The sequence below is a fragment of the Phodopus roborovskii genome, unplaced genomic scaffold, assembly GCF_943737965.1.
Source record: "Phodopus roborovskii unplaced genomic scaffold, PHOROB, whole genome shotgun sequence".
Classification (NCBI taxonomy): Eukaryota; Metazoa; Chordata; class Mammalia; order Rodentia; family Cricetidae; genus Phodopus; species Phodopus roborovskii.
The window spans coordinates 21,326,753-21,347,557 of NW_026126469.1; the positions used below are offsets into that span (position 1 = coordinate 21,326,753).

The 20,805-nt window shown below is 46.0% G+C and overlaps 1 protein-coding gene across 2 annotated transcripts in view; it reads left to right on the plus strand.

The window, feature by feature from the left end:
- The window catches only part of Ildr1 (immunoglobulin like domain containing receptor 1), a 34,831-nt gene extending 15,594 nt beyond the window's left edge, over positions 1-19,237 (plus strand). Inside the window, exons 2-8 of one of the 2 annotated variants that reach the window (XM_051191418.1) lie at positions 1,559-1,729; positions 2,839-2,988; positions 6,880-6,999; positions 7,489-7,635; positions 13,611-13,742; positions 13,937-14,724; positions 18,529-19,237. In XM_051191418.1, the coding sequence (XP_051047375.1) occupies positions 1,559-1,729; positions 2,839-2,988; positions 6,880-6,999; positions 7,489-7,635; positions 13,611-13,742; positions 13,937-14,724; positions 18,529-18,570 (1,550 nt within the window). In that variant the 3' untranslated portion in view covers positions 18,571-19,237. The remainder of the gene's footprint in view (positions 1-1,558; positions 1,730-2,838; positions 2,989-6,879; positions 7,000-7,488; positions 7,636-13,610; positions 13,743-13,936; positions 14,725-18,528) is intronic. The other variant, XM_051191419.1, reaches the window with a different exon arrangement.
- The last annotated feature ends 1,568 nt before the right edge of the window (positions 19,238-20,805 follow it).

Below are 20,805 nucleotides of genomic sequence, written 5' to 3' on the forward strand. Positions count from 1 at the left end.
GAAAGAGAAAGAGAAAGAGAAAGAGAAAGAGAGAAAGAAAGGAGAAAGGCTCCTAATTTTCTCAAGACTTTCTTGATATGGTCTGAATGTTTTGTTTGGTTTTGTTTCTGGTGACCCTGATCTTCCCTTCAATGTTGCCTGTCTGTGCAGTTCAGGGTTCCCCGCTTGCTATTGTTATTATAAAATGGAGCTTGAGGGGAACGTTGGCGGAATCCATGGCAGATGAGGGTGACCCAGGCTGAGGGTATGGAAAAACATGCCAGGCAGACAAAGCTTAAGTGAGAAGTTTTATTCGAAAGGGGAGGGAGGGGGAAGGAAAGAGAAAAGAGGTAAAGAGACACAGAGACAGAGAGAAAACAGAAGAGACAGGCAGTCCTGTCTGCCCCAGGGGAACAGCAGGGAGAGAGAGAGAGAGGGAAATAGAACTTAAGTGGGCAGGGTCTTTCTTTTAAAGGGGTCCTCTGCATCTGCGTGCTGACTAATAGTATTCACGGAGCCCTGGGCTGACCAGGGTACTGCCTGAGTGCATTCTACAGGGGCAGGCCAGCATAATGCCTGAATTCTTACAGCTATATCCTTAGTCATTTATCCATCCACCATCTGTGTGATGGGCATAGTGGCCAGGGTTTGTATTTGAAGAGTGAGAGGCAAACCCAGACATTTTCTCAGAGCTCCCATATGCAATAATTAGGGAGGTACTCTCTGTCCTTAGGGCAGGGCTCTTTGAGGAAGACGTCAGGAGCCCCTTCTATCAGCCTTGCTTATAGGAAACCAGTGGAGCGGGAACAGGAGATATAGAGAGCAACCCAGCCTGAGGGTACCACAGTGTGAGGATCTGGAGGAGGGGTGGTCCCAGCCCTGAAGAATTGGGTTCAGAGTGGCTGAGGCCTGTGTGAAGTGGGGCATGAAGTGACGAGGCAGCTGGGAATGGCAGGTTGACCTACTCACCTTTGGGTCAGGGGATGGAGTTTGAAATTTAGGAAAATGAGAAACCACTTTTTCCTCTTTTCTCTTCTTCCTTCCTTCCTTCCTTCCTTCCTTCCTTCCTTCCTTCCTTCCTTCCTTCCCTCCCTCCTTGAGATGGAGTCTCACTATGTAGACCAGGCTGACCTTGAACTCACAAAGATCCACCGGCCTCTGCATGGTGAGTGCTGGAATGAAAAGGGTACCCGAGCCTGGCCACAAACGGGAAACCACTTTTAGAAGAGAAGGGACAGGGGAAACTGGTTTCGGCAGGATCACTCCACTCTAACCGTGACCTTATTTAAACACAGCTCTTTAATTGTTGTGGTGTGTGTTGTTATTGTTGGATTGGTGTTGGGAGTATTAACGGGGTGAATTCTGGGAGTTTTCCCTCACCCCTTTCCCCTTCCCTTCTCCCCTGGGGTGGGAGGTGTTGGGGGGGCATGGGGCTCAGTAGGTGCCCATGTGTTTGAGCTCCCAGCCAGAGGTGGGCACCAGAGGTGGGTGCTGTGCTGCTTTCGTCCATTTGCATGGCTTTATTACTCAGGAGCAGAAGCAGGTCACCTTTAGCATTGTTTCCTACTCTTGCCTCCAGGGTGTCTGTCCTTGCTGGTCACAGTTCAGCACACAGAGCGCTATGTCACCTTGTTTGCCTCCATCACCCTCAAATGTGACTACACCACCTCTGCTCAGCTCCAGGACGTGGTAGTGACCTGGCGCTTCAAGTCCTTCTGCAAGGACCCCATCTTTGACTACTTCTCTGCCTGTGAGTACCCAGTTTCTTGTTCTGTCCATGGCTCCCAGGCATCTGTCTGTAAGTTACCATCAGGGTCTAGGTTACATATCATAAACTGCCAATATGAGATGAAGCTGCAACGACACCACCCCTTCATTTTTCAGATAAACTGAACCCAAGTTACACAAGAATAGATGGCAAATAGATCGAGGGCAAATAGATGTTCATTTGTTTGCACCATGTTGTTCAAAAAATATGTCAGACAGCTCAGACATGAAAGACCAAGCACTCCTCATTCAAACAAGCCCTGAGCCACGTGGTACCTCAAGTCAGTGGTCATGGTTTGGACGATCCCTGCCCGCGGCCTCACGTTGACTAATGTAGGCGTCTCTGCCTCCACACAGCCTATTTGACCTTAGGCATCTCAATTCGTTGCCATGTGCTGCTCCTTCACCTTAGCCAAGTCCTCTCTTGTGTTAGGAGCTCCTTCCCAGATTCCCATCTCTCAAACTTCTCTAGTATCAGAGGAAGCCGGAGCCCCACAGTCAGCCTGAGGCAATTAGACCCATAGGAAGTTTGAGAGTACCCTCTTTGGGGGAAGGAAGTGGAGTTGAAGCAAAGGGAGGAAGGCTGGGTGCTTCCTGTAGCTCTGGGGCCTATGCTATACAGTAGGACTGGGCAGAGCCTCAAAAATCTCACTGAGCCTCCCCGTTTAGTCTGCATTGTTTCCTTGTGGGATACTCTTAAAACACTTGGGCTAAAAAAAAAAAAAAAAAAAAAAAAAAAAAAAACAAAACCCACCACTTGGGCTAAAACTACTAGGGAGGAGACTATGGGAAGCAGTGGTCACCTGGAAGACTCAGCACCTTTTGAGTTCTCTACTGTGAGGGTTGGGTGAGTGAACCCCCATTGGAGCAGAAAAAAAAAAAAAAAAAAAACAGGGGCAGCCCCACTTTGTAAATGATGCAAGGAAATCGGGAAGAGAAATGGAGAGGCAGACAGGCTTTGGAAGCCATAGCTTTCAAGGGGTTTGGAGTCATTGAGGAAGACTGGAACTCCTGGCATCAGCGGGGACCTGTTAGCCTACTCCAGACCTGAAGAATCTGAATGCTTTGAGTGACTTGGTCCTTTCTTCTTAGCATACCAGGCCGCTTTATCCCTGGGCCAGGACCCTTCCAATGACTGCAGCGACAATCAGAGGGAAGTTCGAATCGTGGCCCAGAGGCGGGGGCAGAGTGAGCCAGTGCTGGGGGTGGATTACCGGCAGCGCAAGATCACCATCCAAAACCGTGAGTGTGAGGGAGGTGGCAGGGGAACTCAGACTTGAAGAGGAGGCAGACACAGGCCTGTTAGGCTGAGTCAGCACGGGATTCCCCAAGACCTCTGGGGCCCGAGGACTGGCTTGGTCACTGGTTTGTTTGAAGCAAGTGCCAGGTTCTTAGAATGAGTTCTGTCTGAAGCCACTTCCCTGGAACTTGGTCTGTGGATGCGAGGGTAGTCCTCAGCCTTGGCTAAAGGTTAGGTGTCACTGGTTCTTTTGCTTCCTGAGACTCAGATGTGACCTCACTACTTTGATGCTTTTTTACAAACCGTGCTCAGGACCCTGAGGTCCCCTGGACCACTCTTGATGCCTATACCAAAAGAAATACCAGCTTGAGGGCAAGTGGATTCTTTGAAATTGTTGCCATTCCTGGCCAGAGGAAGCAGCGGGGCTTGGACACAAGCCTGGGTAGGAGTCACAGTGGTTGTCCTCACAAGCTGGGCTACCAGCAATGGGTTGGCTGCTTTCTCTGCCTCTTCCCTCTCATCTGAGAGACAGACACACACACACACACATGGTGTCTGACCCCCACACTGGGTCCTGGTACAAGAAGCAGCTCTCAAGCGCTGGGCCCACAGCAGGAACTCAGGCATGGTGATTGGTCTCCACTTGAACATGAAACTGAGTAAGCCCTTCAGGTTTTTGTTTGTTTTGCCTCAGTTTCTATTAAGTGGGGCTGGCTGTAGAGCCCATCTCACAGAGGATTGTGACATAGTGTCTGAAAATCACTTACCCAATAGTTGGGATGTTTTTATATAAAAAGGATTGACTAATGCCCCACATCCCTAGCCTGTCATCCTGGACTACTGTGAAGTTGTAATGACAGAACTCAAGGACTATTGCAGTGAGCCTTATATGCTGTGTTTTTTTTTTTTTTTAAATTATTCATGGGAATGAGGAAGGGACTTAGCAGTGAAGAACACTAGCTATTCTTCCAGAGGACCCAGGTTCGATTCCAGCACTTACATGGTGGCTCACAACAGTCTATAACTCTACTTCCAGGGGATCTGACACCCCCTTCTGGCTTACTGGGCACCATACAAATGGAACACACACAAACACACACACATATATAGCAAAATACCTAGATACATGAAAATATATAAATATGCATAAAATAAATAAGCAAACAAAAATTTAAAAATTTAAAAGAAAAAAGTATTTGTGGGGCTGGAGCGCTCAGTGGTTAATAGAACTTGTAAGGGAGAAAACACATAGCAGGCTACTTGTGGCACTCAAACAGTGCAGAGAATTAGTGAATAGTTTATGTCCATCGAAAGGGCCAATTTAACTATTGCTTCTGATATCGAGATCATAATACTTAAATATGATCTTTTTACACTGGTCCTCTGATTTCCCTAAGGCAAGCCTTTGATTCTGAGCCTAGGGACCATCTGTATTTGCCTTAGTCTCTGTGCATCCCCAGAGGGTTAGATGGCTCTACTTCCTCAGAGTTGGCTCAGATCTGACCCCTGGGCTCACATCTTTAATTAGCCTGTCTCCTTTAGAGTTTCTGAAGGATGAGAAGTCCCCGTGGAGAATCTGGAGGCCGTCTCTGATCTTCGTGTGTCTATTCTGAGTAGCTCCTCTCACTATCTCTCCTCCTGACCACTTTCTGGTCATACTCCATCTTGTTCCCACTCCTAAGGGAAAGCAGCATTTCCACTAGCATTTTATTTCTACCTCCAGGCTCATCCTGGCTTCTCAGGATCCTTGTTTTCTGACACTTTCATGTCGGAGTTTCTATTATTTGAGAGAACCCTGTGTCAGCTCTGAATAGACTTACCATGCTGCCATTCCTCAGAAACTCTGCATGACTCCAAGGAAAGTTGGGTCAGGTTTGCTCTGCTCACCGAGCACTTTCATCATTCCTCCGGTTCTGGGGGTGGGGGAAAGTGGTTGGTTTAGAAAACCATGAGGAGAAAAAGCTTTGCAAGGATTGACGTAAAAGAGAAGGAAACAGAAGTCAAGGCTCGCTCCAGTCTTGCATGACCTCACGTTTTTGTTTCAGTTCCTCAGGAGATATTTCTTGACAAAGAGACAATAAAGAAGTCCAGATATGACCACCCGCTGTGCAACAGCAAGTCAGTAATACTGGGGCCTGATCTCTCTAGTTTCTGAGATAAGCCATGACTTTGGGGGGCTGCTCTGGGGTTCTGACTGGCTTTTAAACCTGCCAGGACAGAGAGGGACTGGCTCCTCTTGAATCATCCTGCATGTTGTAACAATAATTTGAGCCATTGGGTTTTTGTGAACATTGGTCAAATTTGCTTAACTTGAAAGCACAAGTTTACCATCGGTTGCTCTTAATCCGGTCACAGAGCATCAGTTACTCGCAGAGTACCTGATTCTTTTTTTGGGTAATATTCTGAAAGTGCCCTGCTATTTTCTCCCAAAACTCCAGAAATGGCTTGCTTTGATCTTATGTATTAAGATCAGAAACACACATTCCAGTACCAGGTTGGTGGCTACATTCCATTAAATCCTTGGGGACCCCAAGTTCACTTCGATGTTCCCAGATTGTCATTTTTTTTTCAAGATGTATCAGTCCATTTTTTTTTCTTTTTGTTTCCAAAATGAGAGGCCTGTGGCTGTATAATTTACAAAGAAAAGAGGTTTATTTAGCTCATCACTCTGGATGCTGAAAGTCCAAAAGTATATGGTGCCATTGGTTTGGCTTCATGGAGGCTAGTGGCTGTGTCACCATGGAAACAGTATTATTGTAGAAGTGCTTATAAGAAGAGATCACAGGGGGATACAGGAGACTAAAGCGCAGAAGGACCATTCTTGTTTTTCTGTAACAGCCCCTTCTGTTGTGAGCCATCTGGGGAGATGGAAGAATGACTTTTATCTCCTCCCAGGACAGCTCATTCAAGTGACCTCATTACTGTTTTGATATGCAGCCCTTAACGATTCCACTGCCTTCCAAGAAGGCCACACTGAGACTAAGCTTCTGACACATGACACTTCAGGACACTCTTATATCCGTAGCACCCAGGGAACAAAGCAGAAGAGATGAAGAAGAAAGGAAGACTGTTCACAAGCAATCTTAAAGGTCCTGCCACACTCTCACATACCTTCTGTCAATCAGAACTGAGTCACTCGGAAGAGAGGATGGAAAACTGACTTTATTCTAGGTGGTTCATGACAGTCTTTTTATTCTGCTATTATTATGCTCTGTTTTATTTTATTCCATTCTATTATACTCTTAGTTTTTGTTTTATTGAGACAGGGTTTCACTATGTAGCTCTGGCTGTCCTGGAACTTGCTATGCAGACCTGTAACCAGGTTGGCTCCAACCTACCTACCCATGAGGACAGAACACTCAAGGCTCATTCTGCTTTTTAAAAACTCTCTCTCTCTCTCTCTCTCTCTCTCTCTTCTTCCCTCTTCCCCTCTCTCCCTCCCCCTCCCCTTTCTCAGAAAGTGTTTGATTAAACTTCCAACACACAGTCCATCGAGGTCCTAATCTCTTAATACTAATATAATCACAATTTTATTTCAGCACAACAAACATACTTTTAATTAAACTATAGCAATTGCATGTATACCCAACAGTTCTATGATTCTGAGAGAAGGGAACAACATTAGTGGAAGACAGCAAGGAATCTCCCTCACCCACATATAGGGATATATAGTGGGAATTAAATGAAAATGTGTATTCAGGTCCTTATAAACTACTATCGGGGTTCAAGGGGGGAAGTTCTTCCATAATCCTCATCTTTGGGAACAAAGGAAGGTCTGAGGAAGGATCTGGGACTGTGTTCTCATTAACCAGAGGCCTTCTTAGAAATGACAGTTCTGAGGTCCCGAAGGTACCATGCCCGGTAACTGTTACTTTCCCTCCCTTTCTACACAGGAGCGGACCTTGTGATTAATGAGGTCATGTGGTGGGATCATGGGGTATACTACTGCACCATTGAGGCTCCAGGAGACACATCAGGAGACCCAGATAAGGAGGTGAAGCTCATTGTCCTACGTAAGTGCTGCTGGCATCCTCCATCAGTGTGCATTTATTTTTTCATGCAAAAACATCCACCAATAGCAGCAAAGCCAGAAACAAACAGGTCTGGTTACTGCCATTGGACTGGGAACCTCTACTGGTCTCTTACTAGAACTAACCATTGTTTTTTTTTTTTTTTTTTAACCAGTATATCTCTTGAACTTAATCTCTAGGTCAATGGCTGTTTTTGCTAAGGTCTAGGGCATTGGTTCTCAACCTGCTGGACATGACCCCTCTGGGCTTGAAAGATTCTTTCACCAGGATTGCCTAAGAGTATCAGAAGACACGGATTAGGATTCATAACAGTAGCAAAATTACAGTTACAAAGTAGCATCCAAAATATTTTATGATTGGGGGTGCCATGCCCAGCCTTGGGAAGGGTGAGAACCATTGGTCTAGAATGTTGGAGGAGAGGCATCTCTCTGAAGATTTAGTCCGCCCCCTTTTGGCTTCTTTCCACTGTAGATTGGCTGACAGTGATCTTCATTATCCTTGGAGCCCTCCTCCTTCTGCTGCTGATTGGCGTGTGCTGGTGCCAGTGCTGTCCACAGTGTTGTTGCTGCTACATCCGCTGCCCCTGCTGTCCTACCCGCTGTTGCTGCCCCGAGGAAGGTGAGAGAACACGAGTGGCAGTGGGTTGAGCATGGTGATACAAGTGCCCGATGTCCCAAGCTTTACCTTGCTCTGGTCAAAGTTTCTGATGGTTCCGGGATCTCCTTCATGCCTTCCTCCTTCACAGGTTCAGAAGACATGAGCCTCAGCCCTGAGACTGAAGTCACAAGGAAGGAGGCAGATAACAGGATTCCCACCTATGGAATTCTATTCTTAGTATGCAGATGGAATCGGGTTGACTTTTAAATGGAATTTTTCTTTTCGTGTATTTGATAACAGGATTCCCACCTATGGAATTCTATTCTTAGTATGCAGATGGAATCGGGTTGACTTTTAAATGGAATTTTTCTTTTCGTGTATTTGAGCAAGTCAACTTTTCTCTCCGGGTCAGAAGTAGAATAGAAAGTTCCAGCTCTCTAGCCATGCCTTGGTCTTTTTGGCAACCTGTTCCAATCCTAAAGCTCTCCAGGAACTCCGGTCATCAGTCATCTAATTAGTACATGGAAGGTACTCATTGTTTTGGAGAGCCCAAGCATTTTAGGCATTGTATTTCAGAAATCAGGGACAGAGACAGAGTATATCTCATATTCTATTATAATTTCACAACTAAGAGATGAGATGAAAACCGCAGGGAGGGCAATAGAGAAAGGTATTAACAACATTAGCTCTTAAACTGAAGCTCACACTGAATCATGTAGAGGGCTTGGTCAAAATTAATTGTTGCTCCCCCTTCTGCTTCCGACCCAATGGGTCTGGGGGAATAGGGCTCTGGAATGTATTTCTAGGCATTCCCAGGTATTGCGGTAAATAAGGATCAGGATAAACAAATAGGCCGAATAGATGTTTATTCAGGGAGAAATAACTTACAACCTAGACAGATGAACACCAGGAAATTCAACCCGATCCTCTCCTGTCCGAGTTGAATAGATGTTTATTCAGGGAGAAATAACTTACAAACTAGACAGATGAACACCAGGAAATTCAACCCGATCCTCTCCTGTCCGAGTCATGCCAGAAAGAGAGAGCCTTTCCTCGCTCCCTCCGACCTCCTTCCACAGGTCACTTCCGCCCATGGCTCCACCCCCCAATGGACGTGGTCAGTGCTACAGAAGGACTATCTCACTACACCCAGGTGATGTTAAGCTTGTGCCAGGGAAGGGGAGAAGGAACAGAGGCTCTTAGCATAAGCTTTCCTTGGACTGAAATTCATCCTTTAAAAGAAAATTTGGACCAGAAAAATAGCTTAGTGGGTAAGGTGCTGGCTACCAAGCCTGACTCCTTGAGTCCCATACCAGAGACTCACATGGTGGAAAAACAGAACTGGATTTGTTGATTTTCACATGTGTGCCATGTCTCATACATGCCTGCACACACACACACACACACACACACACACACACACACACTCTCTCTCTCTCTCTCTCCAACACACACACACACCATACTCCCCAACACCACACATACAACCACACCACACACCACACACACACAGAGAGAGAGAGAGACAGAGAGAGAGAGAGAAAGAGAGAGACTATAACATGCCCTAGAATTTTAAGTTGCAGAATAGATGATAAAGACAAAAGAATTTAAAGAATGTTCTATAAAGTGCTTTCCTTAGGAAGGGATAGGAGTTGAATCAACTATTTTAACTGGAAGTTTTTCTTTTCCTGTGCTTATTTTAAGTAACAGTTCCTTTTCCTGTAAAGTACCACATGGTAGAAAATCTGAGAAATTAAAAAAAAAAAAAAGTAACCTAAGCCAACTCCCCAGAGACAACCACCCTTGTCATCATGGTTCATGGGGAAGAAGAAAGTTTGAAAGGAAAACATGATAATTACTCATGATGACATACACCCAACTTAATCTGTGATGTCAAGGTCAGTGATCTGAGTCTGGTTTCAGGGTTGTGTTCAGAGGTTGCCTGGCATCTTACAGGAAAAGAGAAATAGCTTTCATTGGGTGTCTGCTCTGTGTGTGCCCTTTGTATGGACTTCCTCATGGAATCCTCACCACAGCCTGCCACAGGCATATGCCATCACCATTACAGGCAAGGTCAGAGAAGTCTCACAGCTAGGAAGCAGCAGTCACTTGCATAGTGTTAAGTCTCTGATTTGTGTCTGTGTGTCCCATGTAGAGGCTGCCACAGCCTCTGTGGACCAGATGAGGTTAAATAAATTCTTTGAAGAGGAGGAAATAGCAAAGGACTCAATCTGAGTCTATGGAGCTTCCTACTTTTCAGCCTTTGGGACAGAAGCCATGGAGAAGTCACTGTCATGGGAGTAGTCACATGTGAGATGAGATAAGTCCTCACAGGATGACTCCGTAGATCACAGGGCATTGAAAGCAAGCAGGACTGGGGGCAATGCTGGTGTGGATGGCACGCAGTCAGTGAGCAAAGGTTTGATTTCTCTTCAGTGGCTGGAGTTTGCTCATTTAAAAACTGATGAAATGAAGGACTGCAGGCCATAAGTTAAGTGTGTTGATTTTAACTTTGCTCACAAGTTTGGCAACAAGATGAATGGCAGAGAGGGGCAGGAATGGTTAAGGAAAGCTCTTGGAAAGGGGGAGAGAGTCTGATGCTACTTTGTTTTTTTAGTACATCCAGATAATCCACCTGACATTGGTAAACAACCCTCACAGGACTTAGAAATGGAAGTTTTTGAAATTGAGCCTTTTTTTTTCTGCAAGAGCTAGAGGAACTTCTTTTATTTCTGAGTTATTGGCCTCTCCTCCCCATACATACTCTCTCTCTCTCTCTCTCTCTCTCTCTCTCTCTCCCTCCCTCTCTTCCTTCCTCCCTCCCTCGCTCTTTCCCTCCTCCTCCCCCCTCTCATATATCAGGTGAGAGTGAGGCCTGGAGAGCTTTCTCCAGCTACATAGGCCTTAGCGATCTAGAACCATCGCTGCCGGTTCTCTGTGAAGGCTACTTGCTGCCCTTAGCAAAGAAGATGAAATCTGCTGGAAACTCATGGGGACCTGAGCAGTGGGGTGCCCTGGAGGGGAGGACAGGCATGAATGATAGAAAGGTTTTCCAATGGTGCCCATCCTGAGGGGGCTGTTTGAGGTCCCATTGCTTGGCTGAGGCCAGGAAGCCTCTGCTGGTAGTTCCCTGAGACTAAAATGAGTATGGCATTCCCAGAAGCTGCTGGGGGTGTTGATGAGATGACCAGCCAGTTAGAAAAAGCAAAAGGCAGGGTGGCTTTCGGGTAAAAGGAGGATAGAGAACAGGCAGGCTTCTGTAAAAGTGAAGAGGCGGTGGTAAGAATGGTAATCAGTCATGGGCAAGAGAAGTTATCTCCGGGGACATGGCAGTGGGGAGATGGGAAGGGGGTAGTGATTTCAGAGGACAGTGAAGTGTTGTCCCTTCTGTCCCTAGTAGATGCCTTAAACATTATGTCCTGGCTCATCTCTCAAAGATTAGTGCTGCTTAGACTCCATATGTGTGTTTGTTTCTCCTAGAGCTAAAACAAAAGAAGCAATGTTATGATAACAATGATAGTCTCTATCTACTGCCTTACCTTTTAGACATGCCATGTTTTGCCTCATTTAATGGCAGCAACTCTGTGAAAGACCTATTATGTCTAGCCCAGAGACTCTGAAAACCCCAGCTAGAACAGTCTGGCTCTCAAGATATTTATTTAAAGAAGCCTAACCATGTGGTCCCATTCCCCAGTTTTCTTGAGTCCTCAGTAGTCATCTCCAAGCTGAAAGAAACCATATCATACTCTTAGGTGTATCATACCACATCATACTGCAGGTCACTATGAGACATTGAGTAGGAATGCAACTTCTGTGATCTCAACTTCATCTTATGTTTCCCACATTAAAAGATATCTCAAGGCCAGCCAGGCCTGGTGGCTCATGCCTGTAGTCTCGGTACTCAGGAGGTAAGGCAGGAAAATCTTTAAGTTTGTAGCCTGGGCTATAAGAGTGAGACCCTATTTCAAAAGACAGGGGCTATGCAAGTCCTCTGTTGGTTCAGAGTCCATGAGCTCCCAAGAACTCAGGTCAACTGTTTCTATGGGTTCCTCCATCATAACTTGACCTCCCTGGCTTGTACAATCCCTCCTCTCTTTCTTCAGGAAGACTCCCAGCCCAAGGCTTGTCTATGGATTTTTACACTGCTTCCATCAGTTACTGGATAGAGTATCTCTGATGACAATTAGGATAGTCACCAATCTGACTACAGTAGATGGCCAGTTCAGTCACCATCTCCACTATTGCTAGGAGTCTTAGCTGTGGTCATCCTTGTGGATTTCTTGGAGATTCCCTGGTGCCAAGTTTCTCCCTAACCACAGTAGCCTGCATGGGACCAACTTAGGTCCTCTGCATGTGTGTGTGACAGTTGTGTAGCTTGGTCTGTTTGTAAAACTCCTAACAATGAGATCAGAATCTGTCCCTGGCACTTAGGGGACTTTTGGGAACCTGTTCCCTATGTTGGATTACCTTGCTCAGCCTTTATGCAGGGGTTGAGGGAGGAGGGAAGCTTGCTCCTACCTCAACTTGATGTGCCGTGCTTTGTTTAAGCCCCCTGAGAGGCCTGCCCTTTTCTGAATGGAGACAGAGGAGGAGTGGATGGGGAGGGAGTAAATGGGAGTCCAGGGAAGGGAATGGGAGGAGAGAAGGAAGGGAAACTGTGGTTGATATATAAAATACACGAAAAAACAATAATACAATTAATTTAAAAAAAATTGATGAAGGAAAAAGCAAAAAACAGGCAAGGAGGGGAGAGAAGGGTTAACTTGCTTACATAAAGTATTCCCTGTGTTGAGGTGGCCAGTACAGAGGCTGCTAAGCTCTTGTCCCTGTTTTCCTTTGAGGCTGGAGAGCTGTGGGTTGGTATTAAGGTGTGGCATCTCTAGGAGCTGTATCAAGCTTGCATTTGATTTCCTCCTGGCTGGGCTGTGACTTGCCAATGGGGCTGGAGCTCTGAACACTTTTTGGGGCACTTTTTGTGGCAACCACTTCCTGTTGTGTTTGAAAATGGCCTCTCAAGGACTTCAGCAAACCTCCCACCCTGTGTAGCTGGGTACAGAATACCTGCCTTCTGCCGTGTTCTTCTGTGCTGGAGGGAGACCAAGGCAGAGCAGGGCTGGTTTACAGCTAACCCTGAAGTCAAAAGGTGAGGCTACCAGGGTGGAGGCCTGTCAGTTTATAGCGGCATGCATCTGCTCCACGCTTGGACAGGCAGAGCCTTAGGAAGTTGAGTGGTAGTTGGCCACGATTACCTCAAAATGGAAACAGAAACAAATAAGTGTTTGTATTTTTAATTGCACTTGCTTCAGACCAGCCACACCTAGGGGACCATCATAGTCCGTTGTGTTGCTTTTCTACACAGTCCTCCAAATAAGGGAATATTTCCCTTCCATTTGCCTGTCCCATCCTTAATTGGGGGAAACCCCAGCAGCTAGTAAAGAAGAATAGAAAGGCTCGGCTACCACTCACTCCAGCTTTATGTATGTGTCCCTGGCCTTCCTGCCACACATTTTCTCTAACCCAGGGCTGGTTTACTGACTGGAAACATGCTTTAGCATCACATCCTTGTCTTGTTCCTCTCAGAACAGATGGCCCTGAGCTTGCCCTGCAGGCTCAAGAGCCCTGATTCATCGCCTCCTCTAAGCTTCTACTATGTGAGACTTCTCTGTGTGGCCCGAAGTGTGATTGACTGCTTAGTATGTGTGCACCTGCCTATGCACTTTAGGTGACTTGGAGAGCAAGTAATTGGAGGGTATGTTTTGAGGCTAGGAAGTTGAGTCTTAAAAGTAGACCTTCCTAGGGAGTGAGAGATGTAGCCTTTAGTACAGGAAATTCCCTTGCTAAAGACCCCAGTCTTTGTTCCCTTAACTCTTGTTTCCATGCAAGACAGGTAAGAATGGGTTCCAAGGCAAGAAGCTGGAATCACAGACCGCGAGTGAGGTGGGAGGCGTGGGACTCTGGCTGGCTAAGGGTCTGTGTTTCTCCTTCTTCCCCTGCAGCCCTGGCCCGCCACCGCTACATGAAGCAGGTTCAGGCCCTAGGTCCTCAGATGATGGAAAAACCCCTGTACTGGGGGGCGGACAGGAGCTCCCAAGTTTCATCTTATGCAATGAACCCGCTGCTGCAGCGAGGTAAACTGCCAGAGAGCCATGGGAGGAAGAGGGCAGAGGGTGAGGGCAGACGTATGGCCCACAGAAGTGCTGCATGACCAATGGGGTGGGAGGGAGTGGAATCCTGCTAAGTGGCATGACTCTTGAATGAGCTGGTTCATACGAGGATGTCTGGGCCCCTCAGTTCAATGTGCTCTGTCCTTGTTTCTATTCAGATCTTTCCTTACGGTCCAGCCTTCCACAGATGCCAATGACTCAGACGGCTGCTCACCCTCCTGTGGCCAATGGTGTTCTGGAATATTTGGAGAAAGAACTGCGGAACTTCAACCCAGCCCAGCCTCCTGACTTCAAAACCAAGTCTGGCTACCCCTGCAGCATGCTGTCCTCCCTGGGCTCTGCGGAGGTTGTGGAACGCAGAGTCATCCACCTGCCCCCGCTGATCAGAGACCCACTGTCCTCCAGGACCAGCAACTCTTCACACCAGCAGCGGCTCAATCCTGCTTCTTCTAGACACTGGGATCTGAGTGAGGGCAGGAGGAAGCGCTATCACACGGATTTCCTCCAAGAGCTTCAGGACCATGGGCTCAGACCCTGGGTCCCAGGGAGAAGGGAGCTGGACCCCCATTGGAGTGGGAGGCACCACCGCTCTAGGCCCAAGGAGTCCTCCATGCCCTGGTCAGACTGGGACAGCCTGAGCGAAGGCCCTTCATCCAGTGAGGGCCCCTGGCCCCCCAGAGGCCCAGAGCGCAGGGAAGGTGCCCAAAGACATGGGAGACGCAGGCACCGCAGCTACTCGCCTCCTTTGCCCTCTGGCCCCAGTTCTTGGAGCTCTGAAGAGGAGAAAGAGTCACTGCCCAGGAATTGGGGTGCCCAGCGCCGCCACAGCCACCACCGCCGTTCACAGTCCCCAAACTGGCCTGAGGAGAAGCCACCCAGCTACCGTTCACTGGATGTCACTCCAGGCAAGAACAACAGGAAAAAAGGGAGTGTGGAGAGGCACTTGGTGAGCCTGGGGCATCCTGCGGAGGGTCGGGCATGGGCAGTGGCCCTCAGCCAGTGGTCTCGGCTACAGCTGACACAGGCCCAGCAGAGTCCTAGTTCTGCATAATGGTCTGGACAGGCTAGGGCACTGCCTGTTCTTGGAAGGAAAGGGCTGAGACAGTGCAGGGTGCAGAAAAGGCCCAGGGCTTGCAAAGGGCCTGCTTTACCTCCGTGTCCATCCAGCCATCCTCTCTGCCCCTGGAGACCGGTCAGGTGGGTTCTACTGATATGCAGATGAGGAGATGAGGTTCAGAATGACCTCGGGTCCCAGCTGCCCCCTTGACTTTATTCCCACAGCCCTTGTTAGAAATGGGCAGGGCTGTGGGGTTTAAGAGAACAGCAACTGTGCTGTGTGTGTGAGGATGAGATCTTCCCAGATACCCTGGGAAGGGTCACCAGACTGATGAAAACCATGCCTGGCATCCCACTCAGGAGTAAAACTTTAGAATGCCGTGAACACTGAAGGTCCCAGTCACTGTTTGGCAGTCTAAGGAGTAAACCCAGGGAGACACATCATATCCTGGCCTCTGGATTTTTTTTTTTTTTTAAGAGGCATGATTTTAAAGCCAGGTGTGGTAGTGTACATCTTTAATCCCAGTCTGTAATCCCAGCATTCAGGAGGCTGAGGCAGGAAAACTGCCACAAGTTCGAGGCCAACCTGATCTACCGTATGAGACCTGGCCTGGGAATACCACAACATTAAGAAATCATTTTACAATTAACCCATCCAAATGCCAGCTGATAGTTTATGAGAACATTCTGCCATTGCTCAAGTATGAATGAACTACTTACTCGGAGGCAACTTACAGGCTGCCCATGAATAGCTCTTCTCAGACCAAAACCTTTTCTTCATTTCTTCTGCTGAGACAGGCAGGTCTTTGGAAACTCTGAGGGGAAAGTCCCAGAGGAAGGGCATAATCTAAGAACAGCAGTCTCTTAAGGGCTTTGAAGGATATGCTTACACACACACACACACACACACACACACACACACACACACACACACAGACACTTTTAGTCAAACACACGTGTGTGAAGGCGTGAGCTCCTCAGGGGAGGTGCAGGGTGTTTCTCTAGGGCCAGGCGAGGTGAAGAGTGGCACAGGGCAGGCAGAGAAGCCCAGTGGGTATATCTGAAATCATCAACGGCATGGGTGTCATCTCACCCATGTCCCCTGGGCACTGAGATTTGCAGTAGGGGCAGCAGCTACCACCAGCCCTAGGCACTGAGCTGTGTGAATTTGCATGTGTTGTGTACTCCACACAGCAGCCCTGTACTGTGAGAGGCTTTGAGTTAAGAATGTGTGTGCCAATGGCCCTCTGCCCTACGCTTGTCCCTCACACATCTCTTTGACTGTCTCAGCAGAAGCGTAAGGAGTGACCTCAGCTACACATGATACAGTTGCTTCTCTGTGATATGATCAATAGAATGGAACTTGGAAGAAAGTACAGAATCAGTTAAAGCTGGAATGTCTAGAACCATGTGGTGATCTTTCAAATATAGTGCCTAAATATGCCTCTTCCTTTTAGTAGAAAGATGTGATTTTCAAGTTTTGGCTCTAAGGTCTGAGCCTTAGTTTTTTTTTCTAAGTTACTTTTTGTCCTTTCTTTATTTTCCTCCAGTTGAACCCTAGAATCTAACAGAATGTTCTAGACACTAGAGCCTCTCCTGATTCATTTAGTTCTCACAAGGTTCAGAAAGGCAGAGTAACAAGGGCAAAGCACATAGCCTATAGAGCATGAAGCCTGACTTTGAACATAGCCCTGACGTCTCAAGCTTTTTCAATGACTTACACGGGTTCCTCAAACAGAAGATGATTATTGAGATCCACAATGCTTTCTAGCAACTATGGCTCTCCGTTTTCTCCAAGTATCAATACTTCTTTTTTTTTTTAAAGTCATCAGGATGTGCATAAGAAGTAATTTTACCACAATTTTATAAAGTTATCTTTGAAAAGCAAAGATTTTTGTCTAAATTAATTTTAAAATCCTCCATTGATTGGGGTCTGAGATTGTTTTCTAGAAATATCACTTAATTGCATTTAAGCCTCTATTTATATTCTGACAGTGACTAGAGGTCCAGGACCAAAGCTTGACTCTACAGATTAGTTCATTTAAAGATTACAGTTTGTTGTTGTTGTAGCTTTATGGGGAAGGAGACTCTCTGTGCCATCGCTCCATGCTTCCTACCCAAGTTTCTGAAGGCCCTGGAATTTGCCACTTTCAATAGTGTGCACAGTTAGGCCACTAGATGGTGACTTTTGATCAAGTGTGACTTGAAGTTTATTCCTTGCATTAAAAGTATGTTATCACTGTTAAGTCAGGCTTTAACACTGGCAGGTTTACAATAACTTTTAATAAAATGTCCATTAAAATCCTTCACCAAATACGCAGAGAAACAGGAAATAAATATTTTTAGGCTCATATAGCAACTTCTTTCTCCAGAGTAATGTTTAATAAATATACACAAGCAAGAGCTTCTGTTCATGTAATGTCCTGGCAATCTAAATAGGCGAGACGTACTGTCTGCTCAGTGCCCAGGAAAACACTAACCTTCTGCTGTGAGAACACCCACTGAATGTGACTCCAGCCGAGCTCTCACTCCCTGGTGGCCTTTACACTCAGTCAAAATGAAGCAGGAACTTCAAGCTTTCCACTCCAGTGGCTTCTGAGTGAATGAGCCCTGTGTTCTTAGCCTCCTTCAGACTATCTTTCTTTCCAATCTTGCCCTAATAAAACGAGTTCCAAGAGCTTCTGGCATCTTTAAAACTTGGCCCACATATATTTGTTTTAGTAAAGAGAAAGCCATAGTGTTTGTTTCTGGGCTAACCTGTACTGCTTTGTAGTGAATACCAGGAATTATATTTTTGCCTTAAATTCTTTATTAGTTAAAAAAAATGCTATATTGGGATTTGCAATCTTCTACTTTGATCATGATCCCTGATCATGCCAAGGTCTTCCTGGAAGAGGTCCTGTTGGTTCTTTTCAGTGTTGTCTTCTGTGTCAGAGTATTCACTTCAGAGTACTCAGATTGGAAACCTTGGCCCTTACAACTCACTCTCCCATTAAGGAGAAACAGATTTTTGAAGCAATATGATGCACATACCTATGGAGGATCTCTAGGACTGCTCATTACAAAACAGGTGTCTTTCATTTTCAAATGAGATGAGGATGGTTCCATTCCTGAGCTCCAGCTGTAGATTTCCAAAGATGTAATGAAGTTATCCCCCTCCCCAAAATGCACGGAGAGGCTTGAGAATCATAAACCATAATTCTTGCCTTGTCAAGTGAGGAAAACAGACAAACAAAACAAGAAATAAACCCACAAATAACAAGAGGTCTTTGAAGAAAAGCTATTGAGTTGTTAAGGAAAAGTCTGAAAAATTACTTAAGAGGAATGCTAGTATCAAGCTGAATGAAAGGGTTGGGGAGCCATGGTTCATTATAAACAGGGAGCAGAGCTGCCTTCAAGTTAAGCCGAGAAATGAGCTAGTAAGTGGAAAGCGTGGAAAGCAGGCCTTTTCTTCCATCTACTGAAGTTTTGAGGATATTACAAAAACAACAGTGAGGGACAGAGTAAATAAGATTAGAAACTTTCAGAAATTGACATTGTTCAAGGAAGGCCATTGAGAGGAAAAAGAATGGCTCTGTGAAAGGTCAAGATATACGTCAGCCACCACTTAGCAGGTTGGACCAGTTCACCTTGGGCATTACATGTATAGTCTGTAGATTGGGCTGACTGTAGTTTTTGTGTTCTTATTCCTCAGGAGAGAGAGAGCTCCCATAGTGGACGGAGTGTGGTCATTTAGTCTCCAGGCACAATGATGCTTCTTGGATCCCACGTGTCCTCAGCACTACTAAGATTGCCAGCTGCCTTGGGAAGAACACTGCACATCTGTGTCTCACAGCTTAAGCATAGATTCTAAGAATCAAATGGAAGAGTTTTCAAAAACAGGAGTTCATATTACATGATCTCTGACTTAAACAGCTAGGATGTGATCCCTTGGGAACATGGTGGCCCAAGTGTTAAGTAGGTTATGGTAGTCAGGATCAAGGCAATCTCATGAAAACAACTCAGGATCTTTAAGAAGAAAGCAAATGTGTTCCAGGAACAGGAAATCTATGGAATATAATGGGTAAATACCCATGGGAACTTCTTGGGGTTTTTCCACGTTCAGTGTCCCCACCTGAGGTCCTGAGCATGCTTGAGTTTCTAGTCCTAGCTCATGTAGAAGTTCCATAGTTCTGTACCTTTCACAGGCTGTGTATTGTAATTCTGGAAAATCACAGGGAAACAGTTTTGCACCAAGCATATTTATTCTTGCTTCCCCCCTCTTCTTACTCCTTTCACCTACACTTAATTTATTTTCTTATATATAATAATGCTAAAATAACTTTCAATACTTTCAAACACCACACAGTTATAAACAAGAAAAATAAATGTAATGGGCTGAAGATTCCATCCCAAGTAAATATGCACTTTTCTACTTTGGGTCTCTATGTTTTCTTATTGATTTAAGCCTCTCCCCCAGCAAATCTCAGAGAAGAATCAGGCCATTGTGAGTAGTTCTGAAGCCGTCATTCTCCTGGGACTACTGAATGTCCCAAGTATTAGCATGTAGGCATTGTTACTCCGAGTCCCAGGAGGAAAAAACTTAGCCCTTCTTGTAATAAGGTCTATCACTGCTTCCTGTGTTCCATATGGTTGCTTCACAGATATATTTATGATTGTCATGTAAGCCTTCTTTGAGTAGATTGGAAGGAGACGGCTCCAATGATGTCGATACTGTACAAAATCAGCAATTCTCGTCTATATAGTTGTGAGCTCATTTTAGAGATAATTGCATCAACCCATTCATTTTTTTCTCCAGACTCATAATTAGAAGTGGGGTGGGGGACGTGCTAAATTACTGTGTTTGGCAGAGGTTATTTTCAGGCTTTTTGAAATCTGAACTTAAATTAGGAAACAAAGAAAGACATAATCGAGACATAAAATTGGGTAAGTTGCACAATTATGGTATGGAAGAGTTGACATAGGTCCACTTTTCAGCCTATTTCCTGGCAAGGTATAATTTTGTAATCAAAATTATTGAAAATAGATTCTCATCTCATATAATACGACCCAAACAGTTTCCTCTCCTTCTACTCCTCCAAACTCCCTCCCAGCTCCTATCTTCCCCATATTCTCTCCCCATCGTATCTCACAACAGAAAACAGCAAGCTATAAGAAAATAACCAAACATGACCAGACAAACACACAGTAAGGTAAAGCAAGGCAAGATTCCTCACCCTGAAGCTGACGAAGGCGACTTAAAAGGAGGAAAAGAGTCCTGAGAGCAGACAAAGGAGTAAAAGACAATCTGTTCCCACCCACAGTCAGGAGTCCCACAAAGTCACCAAGCTAATAGCCTTTCTCTATATGGCCATCCAAACCATGTAGGACATTGGCTCCCTCTCATGGAATGGGCCCCGAGTTAAATCAGGCATTCATTGGCCACTCCTACAAGTTCTGCACTATCATTGTCCCAGCACATCTTGCAAGCAGGACAGATTGTTGGTCAAAAGTTCTGTGGCTGGATTGGTGTCCATGTTTATTTCCATAGCCTGCAGAGTACCTCCTGGTGCCAAAGAGATTAGAAGGCAGGGGTAAAGGCTCCATGCAGGCACCAGCTCAACCTCTCCATGTTCACTGAGCTATGTAGGTTGTCCTTGGCAGTGGGAACCTGCTATCATTTTTCAGTGAGCAACCCTCTCTCCAGCATCAGCCTGGGTTGTTTGGGGATCTCCATGGGATGCCCTTGGCCAACAAATCAACTGAATGAAACCTGTCCCACCCGTGGAAGCCTTGCCTAACTACAAGAGTTGAGACTCTGTATTTCCATTCCTAAGAATCCTCACTAGGGTCACCCTAGTGATTCCAGGAAGTTTCCACTACAGTAGGTTTCCATGTCACCCCCAAATGCCCCTCCAATTCCAGCTGTCTCTCCCAGTAGTCTCTCACTCCTACCTGATTCTTCCTGATTCTGTCTCTATCTGCCCTATAA